At 36.1% G+C, this 15,239-nt stretch overlaps 1 protein-coding gene across 1 annotated transcript; it reads right to left on the bottom strand.

The window, feature by feature from the left end:
- Window positions 1–1,721: 1,721 nt before the first annotated feature.
- MDH1 (malate dehydrogenase 1) lies at window positions 1,722–14,806 on the bottom strand. The gene is made up of 9 exons (XM_026668432.2): window positions 14,730–14,806; window positions 12,302–12,400; window positions 6,674–6,770; window positions 5,108–5,283; window positions 4,701–4,823; window positions 4,393–4,569; window positions 3,384–3,497; window positions 2,980–3,072; window positions 1,722–2,376 (listed from the first exon to the last, which is right to left on the bottom strand). Exons 1-9 carry the CDS (start codon window positions 14,730–14,732, stop codon window positions 2,251–2,253), a joined length of 1,008 nt encoding a protein of 335 aa, XP_026524217.1. The 5' UTR covers window positions 14,733–14,806; the 3' UTR covers window positions 1,722–2,250.
- Window positions 14,807–15,239: the final 433 nt, after the last annotated feature.

Raw genomic sequence — 15,239 nt, forward strand, 5'->3', positions numbered from 1 at the left:
TCTTTAACCACTGAGCCGTTGCACCCCCCCTAAAACAAATAAAGGCAGGGAATAAATAAAATGAAATCTTTATGAATGAAATTGTGGAAAATGAGGCCTTCTAAAAATATGTATTTTTTAAAAAATCACTGTAATTAAGATAAATTATGACCATTGTTATTGCTTAGCTTTTGATACTTGACCTTAAAATTTATAAAGATAACATATGGAATTGTGTCTTATCTCTTTTAAAATTCAGCTGTCTTCCACTTTTCAGTTCTTACTGCTTTTTCCCTTTCATTTAGCTCCATCTGCAGGTTTAGTTAAGAATTTTCTATTTAAAGCATTAAGAATTACCAATTAATCATATTGCTTACAGTTCACTTAATCAAAAATTAAATGGTTTAATGCCAACAAACTCATATTGCCCTCCAAAGAACTTTTTCAAGTACTAAAAATTGAAGTTACTGTATAGTTGTTTTAGAATTGCAAATTTAACCTGCCTAATCAGTTGATTATTAAAGCTTCAGTCACATTCTAAAAATACCAGAAGAGAACTGTTTTTCCTCAATGACTAGCAACAGTTCTGCTTATTTTGAAGGATAGCAAAAGACACCCCATGAAAATGTTAAGCTGGCTAGAGGATAAAAAAACATTGGATAGTAGAATGGAAGCTGAAATGAATAGGAGTAGAAAACACATGAAGACTACAGTGAAAACAATGTGTTTTCTAATATTTAAATGCCACACTAAAAGCTATATTTAAAAACGCCCTGATGAATAAACAGTATTTCAATAAAAATCAAATGAAGGCATTAACCACATGCATACCTTATTGAAGAAAGTCCAACAGAAGAAAAAAATCTGAACCAAAATTTAAAAAACAACAACTTATGGTCAGAAAAAAAGGGGACTGGTGTATTATGGTAAGCTAAGGTTTGCTTACCCATACTTTAATAAATTACAGCTGGTTAGATTCATAACATATGCTAAGATATAAATCAATTCAGAAGCCATAAGTGCTGGGCTTCAGCATCAAACAAAACCATAATGTGGTTTAGTCTTGGCTTAGCATATCTTTACATTATCTCGGTGTGTGTAAAAGGGGAGAAAAAAAAGAAACTGGGGTGCCTGGAATCCTAAACAACAGTCCTTATTGCAAGAATGTGTTATAGAATTGGTTCATCTATTCCTCTAAATATGATACAGTATGGATGATGGTAGATTGTGGATGGTTATATCCATGTCTCAATATTCTATCCAGCTGATGGAGAAGGAAGAACAAGCTATTCGCTGTCTGGAATGGTTCACTAGCTGTTTCACTTAAGCTATTTTTAAGCATATCCAAGGAGGCAGGCCATGGAAATTAATGGTTAAAACCCAAAGTTTAAGGCAGCAAATGAGGCAAAGCAAGAGAGGGAGGAGAAGTGTGGATTAGGACCTAGAGCAAATCAGAACAAGAGAAAAGCCAGAAACTTGGCACATTTCCCCCCATTCTTTGTGAACAAAGTCTAATTGTCACCAGTACAAGGATAACCCGCCATTAGATCTTCAGTCCAAAGCAACTTAATTAAACCTTTTGGGGTTTATGCTGTAAAATGTTACCCATCTTCTTCCTTCAACATATAGCGATGCTGTTAAATCACTTCCAAATTCTATTTTATTTAATATCATAATTTTCTGAAGACTGCATTTTATGTATTTTGATCACAGCAAACTAAACAGGATAGCACCACAATACATGAGGAGTGCATACTCAACGTTTAATGTAATTCTAGCAAGATTTGTTGTGAGAGGCTTGGTGATGATCAATACACAGCACATTCATGATATTCAGGAAACGATTTCTAATTTGTTTTTGGAGTAGAAATACATTTTCTTGCTTCCTTCCATAAAGACTATTAGTGAGTACTTTTATTAACTTAATGTCATAAAAGTCATCCTCGCACTATACATAGTTTGGCCATTAACCTATGGTGAAAGACTGCTTTTATAATAAACAAATTCTATTTGCTATTACAAGTACAAAATATAGGCATATGCACAATGCAACACAGGAAACAAATAATGTATCAAGAGGATTTGGTCAAGTGTGCAAACTGTATTTGAAACTATATCATTACTCAGCAAGAGGGACCAAAAAAAATGTAATGAAGAAATTGCCACAAGGAAGAAAAGCTGATTCAGGAGTAGCATCTGATGTTGTATTTAGAGACGACTTTTAGACTCCTCCGTATTTAAGCCATCTCTCACATTCTGATGATCATTTAGTCATGCACTAGATATAAACTCCACCGCAGTTTCCTTTTCATCAACTAGCTCCTTAGCAGTCAAATCCATCTTCTCACGGGAGAAGTCGTTAATGGGAAGGCCTTCAACAAACTTCCATGTTTTATCCTGTAAAGATGTTGGTAAGATTAGAATCTTTTAACATTCTCTGCAAAATTCTATACTACTATATGGCAGCAAAGTATTTTGGTATTATTTTGTTACTTGCCTGGACATAATATGCCCATCTATAGACACTGGATTACCATAGATTTAATACACTAAACTCTTTTTGGAAAGAAAGGTTTTTAGATTATCTAACTACACTCTCCAAAATCAGAATTGAAAAGTTTTTTTCAGAACAAATGCATGTGTTTATAAGAAAAAGATGAAACACTGTACTAATTGCATCTGTTATTTCAAGATACATTTTTATTTATACTTGTCAAATGTGTATCAAAGCAATAATTTTAGAAATAACTATTCAAATGCTGTAAGTCTATGTTAACTTTACATGCAAATGTTCACAGCAGCTTGCCAATGTGGACCAATATTTACGAATCTTTTTTATTCAATACAGATTTATAGGCATTGATATCTTGCCAAAATATTGGAGAATTCAAGCTATGAGTTCTGCTTACAAGGAAAGGAGTATACTAGAAACTGTCACATTACAAAGAGTAATATGGACTTTTATTCAGGTATAAAATTAAATATATACTTCTTACACACCTTTGATAATACAACAGGAAATGAATAGATCAAATCATCAGGGACACCATAGGAGTTCCCATCAGAAATAACACCCATAGAAATAAATTCACCCTTTAAAAGAAAATAAAAAAATTAATGTGATACGTTTCTACCAATGCAATAATTCATGCTATAATACTATTGTTATGTGTAAAAATACAAAATGTGTCTTAAAGCATTTCATTACATTCTTAATAGTATACCAAAAGGCCAAATTAGTATCTTATCTTCTTTATACTTATTAAATTACATCCCACTCCTACAAAAAAATGCAAGAAAACATGCATATCAACCCAGACATCACATGCCCAATAAAACGTGAGCTAATTATTATGTTTTGAAGAGTTCTCGTCTAAGCCCAAATGCTCATGGGCAATGCTTACCTCTGGAGTGCCGAACCAGATGTCTCTCACATGATCACAGATAGCTTTGGCTGCAGACATTGCACTTGACAATTTCCGGGCCTTAATAACAGCTGCCCCCCGCTGCTGAACAGTCTGAAGTATGAAAAAGTATAACACAGGATTATTTGCTTGCACTGTGGTTAGTCCTCAATGATTTATAGAGAATCCACGACCCAGAATTTTGCTGCACTAATCACTTAAGGACATTATTCCAATGTCTTGAACTCTTAAAATTACAAGGCAAGGAAATTATACTAAGCTTGAACATATTACACACATTGAGTGTAAAAAAAGAGAGCATCTTAACATCATGAAGTTTTTATCTGGAACTTGTGGGGAAATAACAGCTTGGAGGCAATTCAGGCAACACGAAGTTTTAATGAAGAGACACATAGGATGGTTTGAATTTTATAAATAATTTGAGCCATATAGGCAAATAAGTTGCATCCCTATAAAAGTAGGATTTCATAATAAGATAAAATTAAAGGGTATTAGAAACCATACCAACATTTTTATCTATATTACAAATAGATTTTGATTTTGTCCATGACACATGATTTTCATTGCTGCTCTTTGAAATAATAAACAATGACATATCTGTCTCCAAAATGACACCATTTGACAACATTTTGGTGTGGCACCAATTGTAGAGAAGTTGAAGGAAGGCCAGCTCTGCTGGTATGGACATGTCCTGAGAGCAGCACCTTCCACCATTGCCAAGACCAACTAGAAGTCAATTGCCGGTGACCGCGCAGGCACCCAAAACAGAGATGGCAAGACACCATCAACAAAGATATGCAAGCCGTGGGCCTGTGCCCAGGAGACGCAGCTGATTGTGCAAAGTGGTGTTCAATGATCCAAAAAGCAGATCTTGCACTTTCTGGAATACGCTAGGAAGAAGATGGTATCCATCTCCAAGATATGGCCACCCAGGCTGTATGTTTTCAAAGTGAAAACAGAAGTATGAAAGTCTAAAACCATTACTTACCTTAATGAAGTCACCTTTCAGCCAGTTATCATCTTTCACAGCTTCATAAACTCCAATATATTTCCCCTGTATTTTCACTTTGGCATGGTTAACATCAGGATATTGAGTAGAAGAATGATTTCCCCAGATGATGCAATTCTTGACATCCTTAGCAGTCACACCAACTTTCAGAGCAATCTAGTTGAAGTTAGGGAGAAGAAACTGCACTTGTCATTTTGACAATTTCAAGTGTTTCAGTTAAATGCTCTGCTTTCAGAGCTCTTCGTTTATATACTAACTGCAGGTAGAATTTAAAAATTCATGCTTACCTGAGATTTAGCTCTGTTGTGATCCAGACGAGTTAAACAACTGAAATTATCTTTTGGTATGGTTGGAGCTGATTTTGAAGCAATTAAGCAATTAGTGTTTGCTGGATTACCTACTACAATAACCTGATAGAGAAAAGAAAAGTCAGACTTAATTACAGGAAGTCTAATGAACAATAGGAAGAGTAAAATATACCAGACTCTATAATGTTGCTCTTTGGAGAAAATGCTATTTCATTCAATATTGTTTTTTAATGTTGCTATGTCCCATTATTGGCTTAACATTATTTGTAATTCTTTCACATCATGAGGACTTGGAGAATACATTGATGTAGCATGAATACTCATTCCGTAAACCAGCTGGATCTGGCTGAGGTAGTCAGGCAGTAAACTATGTCATTTATATTCACCTTAACTGTCTTCTTTGCATACTTGTCCAATGCTGCTCCTTGAGATTTAAAAATTTTCACATTTGCCTTGAGTAGTTCTTTCCGTTCCATGCCTTCTTTTCTTGGCATAGAACCAACCAGAATGGCTACATCAAGGTCTTTGAATGCAACATCTTCTTTGTCGGTTGCAATTACCTCTACAAGCAGAGAGAAAGAGATCAACAATCCCATCTAAAAGAATGGGCTCTATTGTGAAGAAAAATCAATTAACTATTTACTGATAGCTGAACAGTTCTAGTTGAAATTTCACTGTGAATCAGAACTTCTGTAATGGTTTTCAGATGCCAGCTTATCAAAAATAAAGATTAATGCTTTAATTTGTGACAAGGCAGAATTTACATCTAATGAAATGTAACTTCATGGCTCTTATTCTTGATACTTGATTTCTTATGGTCATCAAAATAAAAGCTTACAATCAGTTCTTGGAAAACCAACAATAATTAGGTCATTCACCACTGAAATTATTTGTAAAAGTAAAATCAGCATAAGACAGTTGATTTTTAATTATATTCTGTACAAACTGGATATACTTGAATGTATATATTTTACATTCATAAAGTAAAATTTATTTAATAATTTCACTTTAAAGTATTTTTTATTACAATTAGTCCTTGACTTAGGACAACTGGGATCAGAATCTTGGTCGTTGAAGGAAGCAATCATTAAGCAAGATATTATGTGACCATTTCACTCAACAGCTATAATCCTGGCTCTCCTGGTAGTGCTTGTTGTTGGTTGGTTGTTAGTCTGGCTTCATTTTCAATACTTCATTAAGTCTCTTTCTCCAAATTGAACAATTTGGAAAATGAGGATTCTGAAGGATTGCAAAAGAGGTTCCATTTTTTTTTATCTTTTAGATGTCTCCTCCAAGTTGCCAATTTGGAGGAGACTCCCAAAACACTGCAAGAATGGAACCCACTTAGAGAATGGCAGTAGCTGAAGAAAAACATCAAAGTTAAATGGAGTGATTTGCACACACTGGTAGGGCAGAAAGTGGGCCAACGCCTCCCAGGCCTGATGGGGAAGGGAGCAGGTTGAACCTCCTGAGCTTGGTGGGAATGAACTGGCTAATTCTGGCCAGGTGGGGAGTAGGCCAAGGCCTCCCTGGCAGTTTTGCACACTGGTGGGCCAAGTAAGCATCTGTCATGAGGGGGAGAGATAGATGGGAATAGTTCCAGTTTTAAAGGAAGGTGGGCTACCAAGTGCCCAAATTTTGATTATGTAAACAGCGGGGCTGTAACTTTGGGCACCATTTATAATACCCTTTGTTCAGCTCTGTCAGAATTTTGCATGATCACTGAACAAATAATCATAAGTCAAGGACTACGTGTATTACAAATGAAATGCCTCAGCACACTTGAAGTATTGTTTCTTTAAACCTGGTAATTCATTTCCTTTACAAGCCGATATTACTTCAGTTCACAAAATGACAGCAAGATCATAAACCGGCAGTGTTATCTTGTGTTCAGAGTATCCAGCTCATCCAGCCTAAACATTTGTGTAAGACTAATTCTGATTTTCTGTCACCTCTTAAAAGAGGAAGAGCACAGTCTTGCAATTCCATAAGTACGCCATCCAAAACAGTCATCATGGGAGTGATATCCAACAGCACAAGAATAAGAGGCTGTAAAATAAAAATAGCTGTGTTTGTCATTTAGAGCAAATCTTTTGCAAAATTGAATAGATATATATAAATAGACTGGATTCCTATTATCCTTTCAAATGACCTTGATATTCAAAAATACAGGGCAGTAGTGTTATCCCTTCTCTCACTTCAAGACATCTCGTTCTTGCTGGGAAAGTCCTTGAGAAACTCCAACCCAACCACTTTAAGATAATTTTATTTTTATTTATTTAACAAATTTATATGTTGCCCATCTCACTCTATAGAGAGACTCTGGGTGGTTTACAAATAAAAAACATTAAAATATTAACAAGATTAGGTACAAAACTGGAAAACCCACAGTATAGCTTCCATTCCTATTAATTCACCAGCCACTTCCAACACACAGCACACACACACACCCCTCAGGTCCTCGAGCCAGCCAGTAAAGCCTAGTGTTAATGCCTTTCTGGAAGACTGAAAGGGTGAGCGGCAGACCTCATCTTCAGAGGCAAGATGTTCCAAAGTGTGCAGGGCCACAAAGTATACAGTAAGCCTCTCCTTCTATTTTTTTTTAAGTTTTAAAAACAATTTTATTTACAAATTTAAAAATGTACAATTTCAAAAATACAGAAACAATAATAACACATAATTTTTTACATTTGTTGTTGAATTTGGTAAGTCCTAAAAATAATTATTGGCTAGTACTAGTCACATCTTCACTCATTTTCACATCCTAAGTGCTAAATAATTCACAATATACTCCATTTATTTTCACGTTGGGTTATAACTACTCTTCTATTACAAATATATTCATGTTTTATAACTAATAAACACAGAAAATATTATAAATGGCTAATAGTAGTAGTGACAGAAAAAAGCTTTAAAACCTTTAATTGTTTTTATGTACTTAATATATTATAACCCACCACTGGATATAATTTGTATCAGGTTCATTTACATGTTTCCCCTGTTATTGTCTACCCACTTATACCATTTATCCCATATCCGGTAATAATCTGTATCCTCCTTCCCATTAATTTTAAGTGTAAGCCTCTCCAATTGGGCACTCTCATATGTTTTCTGAATAACAACCTGTATCGGTGGTACATCTGGGTTTTTCCAACATTGCGCTAGTGAGATACATGCCGCAATTAATAAATGGATGGTCAGATATTTTACTTTAGCGGAGTAGTCCCCTTTGATCATTCCCACCAAAATTATTCCGGTTTCCACTCTAGCCCACTCTCTATAATTTCTTCTATCCACGTTTTTATTTTTAGCCAGTATTTCTTTATCTCAGGACAAGTCCACCATGAATGAAAGTATGTACCAAATTTCCCTTTACATTTCCAACAGCAAGGATTGGCTGTCAGAAATATTTTGGCCAATCTGGAGGGCGCCAGATCTGTACATCATTTTGTATAGATTCTCCTTGTGTGCTACTGAGTTGGTTAGTGTCAGGTTTTTCTGCCAGATTTCTTCCCAGGCATCCAGATCAATACTATAATCAAAGTTTTTTTTCCTAAGCTAGCATGGGGCCTTTCACAATTTTCTCGGTCATTTCATATTCTAATAAATAATTATATAATTTGGAAATCAAACTTTTTTCAGGGTTTAAAAGTATTTTATCCAAATATGTATCTTTTACCTCAATTCCATATTCCTTTATGTCTTTATTGCATCACAATTTTATTTGAAAATATGACCAATTATCAATAGCTATCTCTTGTGATTCTAGTTCCTGATTCATTTTAATTCTTCCCTCGCTGTCTAGTATTTGGTAATATTTAAATGGACACAATGATGTCCATTGTGTTTAAATGAAACACTGCCTCCATTGTTGAAAACCACCTTGGGATTTTAGTATAATGATTCTTTCTTATATCAGTCCAAACTTTAGTTAAAGACTTTCGGAATACATGTCTAGTAAAATATACATTGTTTTTACTATTCGGGTTCCATAGAAATGTATGCCAGCCTAGCTGTAAATCACGTCCCTCCAATTGTAAAATCCTGTTATTCCTTAAATCAATCCAATCTTTTATCCACACCAATGCCGCTGCTCTATGTCTCCCAGACAGGTAGTAGTCTGAATCCACCCCTGCTTTTATTATCTTGTAAATAAGTTTTTTCAATCCTTGTTTTCTTCTTTGCTCAAATAAATTCCATCAGTTTTATCTAAATCTTTAAAGAATTTTTTGTCCAGTAATATCGGAATTGTTTGAAATAAATATAATATTTTAGGTAGTTCATTTTGATTGTTGCTATTCTACCTAATAATGAAATTTGCATCTTATTCCAATTTTCCAAGTTCTTTTCAATCTGTTTCAGTAATTTGGTATAGTTATCCTCTTGCAGATTTAATGTTCTAGCTCTTAACCAGATTCCTAAATATTTAATTTTATTTACAATTTGCAATCCTCTTTTCTTCCAATTTTTTTGTTTACTATTTGTTATGTTTTTAACTAGCACTTTGGTTTTTTTCCTTATTGATTTTTAATCCTGCTAATTTACCGAATTTATCTATTTCATTTAGTAGAGCTGGCCCTGAGTCTATTGGATCTTCTATGACAAAGACCGTATCATCTGCGAAGGCTTGTAATTTATATTCTTGATTTTTAATTTTAGTTCCTTTAATTTCCTTATTTAATCTAATTCTGTCCAGCAAAGTTTCCAAAATAGTTATAAAAAGCAGAGGTGAAAGCGGACATCCCTGTCTGACCCCCTTCCTTATCTCCAATGATTTGGTAATTTCTCCGTTTAATAATACATTGGTCTTTTGTGTGGCATAGATTATGTTCAACATTTTTACAAAATCATCTCCAAAATTCATCAAATTAATCTGCTTTTTCATAAAGTCCCAATTTAAGTTATTAAAGGCCTTTTGTGCATCCAGGAAGACCAAAGCCACTTGGCTTCCTGGATGCTTTTCATAATATTCCAATATATCTATTATTGTTCTTGTGTTATATCTGATCTGCCTCGTGGGAAGAAATCCATTTTGATCCAGGTGAATTTTATTACTGAGTATTTTCTTTAAACTTTCCGCCATAAAAATTTTGTAATCTCAGTTTAAAAGGGATATTGGTCTGTAATTCTTTGTTTGATTGGCATCTGTGCCCTCTTTCGGAATCAATGTTATGTATGCTGCCTTCCAAGATTCTGGTATTTTAGCTTCCAGTAATACCCCACTGCAAACCTCTAATAGCATTATCTCTAGTATATCACCTATTTCTTTATATAGCTCATTTGGTAACCTATCTGGGCCTGGCATTTTGTTTCTTTTTTGTTTTTGAATTGCCACCTTTAGCTCCTTTAAAGTTAAAGGTGCCACCTTTAGCACCTTTAAAGTTATTTCTTTATTCAACATCTTTTTTTGTCCTCTGATATTGGATAGAGAGTTCCTTCTTTCAAATATTCTTCTATTTTATTTAAATCAACTACTTCTTGTTTGTAAAGATCTTCAAAGTACTCTCTTATAATTTCCTTTTTTTCCTCCTGATCTCTCTCTTATTCCATTTTTATCCTGTAATTGGTATATCGTTCTTTTCTGATTTTCTTTTCTTAATTTATATGCCAGCCACGTTCCTGGTTTATTTGCATGTTTGAAATAATTTTGTTTTGTATATAATAATTTTTAATTAGTTCCTCTTGATCTAAAATGTTCATTTCATGTTGAACTAATGCTAGTTCGTTTCTGATATACTCATCTCCCGGGGTTTCCATTTGCTTATTTTCCAATTTCTCTATCCTTTTTGTTAGGACTTTCCACTTCCTCTTTCCTTGTTTCTATTTGCTGTATAAGTTATTGATATTCCTCTTAAGTATGCCTTCATTGTATCCCATAGGTTCTGTAATGAGGTATCCTGTTTTTTATTAAATTTTAAAAAACTAATCAATTCTTCCTTAACTTTTTGAATATATTGTTTCTCTTTCAGTACTTGGGAATTAAGTTCCATCTACCTTTTTTATAATGACTATTTTTCTATACTATCTGTATCGGGTTGTGGTCTGCCCATGTGTTAACCAAAATTTTTATTTCCTGAATCTCTTTATATAGCTCGCTATTTACCCAGGCCATGTCTATCCTGGACCATGATTTGTGTGGGCTGGAGTAGAAAGTGAACTGTGATATTCCTGGGTTCCTTTTTCTCCACGCATCCACTAATTCTTCGACCATCTCTATAAATTTCTTAGGCAATGTATTCCATTTCTTAAATTGTCTTTGTTCACAAGCATAATCTTGTCTATTATCTGTTATTGCATTATAGTCTCCTATTATGCAAATTCTTGGGTTTCCAAATTTTATTACCGTGTATGCCGGCGTATAAGACGACCCGGCGTATAAGACGACCCCCAACATTTCCACCAAAATATAGTTTGTTATATACTCGCCTCTCTCCGCACGCCTTCCACTTTTGCACTTTTTTTTTTTGAGGCACTTTGTGCACTGTGGAACGAGTCCCGTGAAGCCGAAAGGGAGCAGCCAGCCTCTCCAGCTCCCAGTGAAGAGAGGTCGCACCGCCCGGCTCAGCTGAGAGTATCCGGCTGGGGCTGTCAGGAGTTGTTACCGCTGGCGCGGCTCGCGCATGCCCAGTCCCGTTGCCTTGGGAAGGGAAAGGCAAAAAGGAAGAGCCGCGGCGGCGCTTTGCAATGGCAGCAGCAGCTCCTGGTTTTGCCTTTCCTTCCCGAGGCAACGCTGACTGGAGCTCAACGCCAGCGGCAACAACTCCTGACAGCCCCAGCCGGATACCTCAGCGGAGCTCGGGCGGTGCGAGCCTCGTTTCCTTGGGAGCTGGGAGAAGGCTGGCTGCTCCTTTCGGCTTCACAGGATTTGTTTCCACGGTGCGCAAAGTGCCTCAGCCGCGGGCAGCCGCAGTGCTTCCCAATTACTATTTGCCGGCGTATAAGACGACCCGGCATATAAGACGACCCCCAATTGGAGGCATGTTTTTCAGGGCAAAAAGTCATCTCTTATACGCCGGCAAATACGGTAATTTTTTTGTATAGGTTTTTGTAAAATTCACTCTGGTTTTTGTTAGGGGCATATATCCCCACCAATAATGTATTTTTATTTTGTATTATCACTTCTACCATTACTATTCTTCCCAATTCATCTTTGTAAATCAATTCTGAGACTATATCTTCTTACTACCCCTCTTTTTTTTTCTTCCACCAATGTTGCATACATTTTCCCCAACTTTTTATTTAATAGGTACCCTTTATCTCTATTCTTTATATGAACCTCTTGAATATATATTATATCCGCTTTTTGTTTTTCTAACTTAAAAAATATTCTTTTTCTCTTAGCTGGTTCATTTAACCCATTAATGTTTATGGATATCAAATTCACTCCTTTATCCATTCCTTTCTTACTTCTATCCCTCAATATTTTTACCCTTCGTTTGACTTCTCATTCTCACTCCTATTTCTTCTCTTCCCAATGTCTCCTCCTCTCCTTCTAGATCCCACCAGCCAAAACTCTTTAGCTTAAGAGATCCACAATGTGCCCATCATTACTGCTGTGTAGAGGTATATACTACATTTACCTGGTCAGTGCCAAAAACATCACCCTTTGCAATGCTGTAGAGTAGAGAATATGCAATCTGTCCAGCAGCACCGGTCACTAGGACTCTGATTGGTTCCGACTGAAAGAGAAAGGATATTTGTAGAATCCAATATATAGCTCTGGGAGAAACATTTTCTCTTGCTGTTTGCAATGTATAGAACTTTTGGTAGCACTGACATTTTTTAAAGAACATAAAGCTTTGAAAGAAGATTATGAAAAAAAAAATAGCTATTATAACCAGCAAGGTAAGTGCAGGTGACATTTAAAAGAGAGCTAGTCGGTCTGCCAGGAATTCTTTAGTTATCTTCAGCTATTCATAGAGAAGGGTTGGTAAATAAATTATAATCTGCCCTGGATGACACAAGATAAGCCACTTCCTATCTTCTCAACACTTTGTACTAGCAATAGTACAATATTCAACTCTTATATTCAAAATGCACTGGTGCAAGCAGCCTTACAAATGCTAGTTGGATAAAAATATAGCTCTTGGCACATCTAAGGAAGAACTGACCTTATGAACCAATGATCATTGCAACAGTATACTGTAATAATGCTGACAATGATGGGACTTATTAACAAGCTATTGCATTAGCATGGCAGCTCATAGGTGAAAGCTGGTAAGGAATGTGTGAATCTGCAGTACAAGCAATCAGGAACAAAGAGCATGCCCTGTATAACGTCAATGTATGCACGATGAATGTATGCAATATACGTAGGATAAATTTATGTAACAGTTCAGAACTATTGATTTTAGCATACAAATGAATCCTGTCTGAACAAAGTTACAAATTTGTTCAAGTTACAAAAAAAATTATTAATGAACCATTAGCAAAAAGCAGTAAGATGTATGCAACAATTGATTTATGTTTTCCTCCTATAATTTCTACATACCACTTAATCACTATGTCAAAAATAAAGGCATATTACTTAGCAAAAAAATATGTATAAAGGATAGAATCCTTTGTATTGTTTTAATAATACCTATTTTGGGTAAGGGAGCTGAACATTCACGTCAGGACATTTCAGAAAGCATTCCTATCATTATAAAGAGTTCCAAGCCACAGACTATAAGCAAAGGTGTGAGGATTAAGACTGCTCTTCTCCTTCAATCAGGGAAATTTAAATATCACAAATCAAGGAGCAAATGGCACACCCTCAAAACTCAATTTACAATGTATATGCATTTATGCAATTTATACATCTCTTTCCTGGATCTAGAAACTTGTTACTTTCTAACCTTTCTGAGACAATAATTCTGACAGGAATTTGGAAATGAAGCATGTGCCTACTTGAAGATCACCTTGAAAGTCACAAGGCAAGTCATTACAGCAATGCCATTAGGTCAAATATTGCAGCAGCTGCATAGCAGAACAGCATCTAAGGGGGTGTGTGTCTTGTGATTGGGCAACTTGGCAGCATCTTCCGCAGCTGTTGTCTGAAGTACCACATCTGAATACTGCTAGTTAGTGATTTCCAACTGGAAACAATGCCTCCCTTAATAGATAAATTACTAAAGTATCTCCTCCTTCTAACTTGTTAGCCATTTGGTATTCTATGCATCTATTACTTTTGCTGTTTCAGAAAGATGTTAACACCTTGTGAACTGTCCAGAAACATTAAAAAATCAGGCAACATATGGTACAAAATTTCTAAACAAACTGGTCCCAGCAAGAGGATACGTTTCTTTTAAAGGATTTTTCTCCAGAATGCAGGAGTTATAAATAGCATATCCTTTCTTACTGCCCAGCTTTAAAAGAGCAGACCCCCGCAATTGTTCGAAAAACTCAACCCAGAAAATACGTTCAAGTGTGATATAGTTACAGTGCATCATGGATCCTGGCTAATTCAGATTCCCTTGCGTTAAAATAGCGGTTATCATTCCCTCTGTTCCGCAACTAAAACGCACAGGTGCCATTTACTTAGCTTACTCCCTTGTTTCACTGCTTCCTAACTCCCATGTTTTACTGCTTGCGTTTCTACTTCAAGTCCACCTCCGCGTCTCCGAAAATTGATCACGCAGCACTAGGTTCTTTTCTTCTAAAGGCAGGTTTAATTAATGGAGTAACCTTCCCCTCCCGCCCATTTTGTAATACAAGCGTCGATCCGGATATTTCACTTTCACCCGAGTCCTATATAAATGTAAGCCATTCCAGCTTCCCCTCATTTAAACGGGTTCGTCCACTGAGTTACCGATGCAAAAGGAACTCATTGCATTCCTTTGGCCACCTCCTTGCTTTTTCCTAGGGAAAGACGCCGCATCCCCAGCTCCCTCCGGTGACAAGAGTTGCACGCCAGTGATTTTCATGCTCTTCTCTTTTACTGCGATTTGTAAATCATAATTCTACGCTTGAGATCTCTCCAAACAGTCTGTGCTCTAGCCGCGAAAGGGATAATGAAATAGCACTAACCATGATGGGAACAGAAAACGCGATAGGCCTTCTTCCTCGAGGTCACCTCTAAGCACAGTCTCAGCTCCAGCAAAGAGACAGTGCGTCTCGTTCGGAAGGTAATGAAAGGAGGCGAGGCCACCGCCCCCTATTTATCAACCTCCTGTTGTCACCTGGGAGCTGTAGTTCCAACACTCTAAAGCAAAGATAACGGGACGCTTGACCCGCTCAAAATAACTACATTTCCCAGAAGCCAACAGAACCATCCGTCATCCTCAGCCTTACATCCAGTAATAAAAGCGAGAGAAGGATAAAGTTTGAGCTAATGTTCGACGTAGAAATCACGCGCGTTTCAATAAGGGAATAGGGGTCAAACTATCGCATACGCAGAAGTTATGAATATATGTTAATTACTTTATTAGAATTTTGCAGAAAAAAGTCATAGTTTAAAATAATTACATTAATGTAATTTTATGTAATACACTATTTAAAAACTAGAAAACGGGGAAAGGCTATTGGACCAATTCTTCT

The sequence above is a fragment of the Notechis scutatus genome, chromosome 1 (assembly GCF_049901735.1).
Source record: "Notechis scutatus isolate UNSWTSFEM ecotype Mainland chromosome 1, rNotScu1.2, whole genome shotgun sequence".
Lineage (NCBI taxonomy): Eukaryota > Metazoa > Chordata > Lepidosauria > Squamata > Elapidae > Notechis > Notechis scutatus.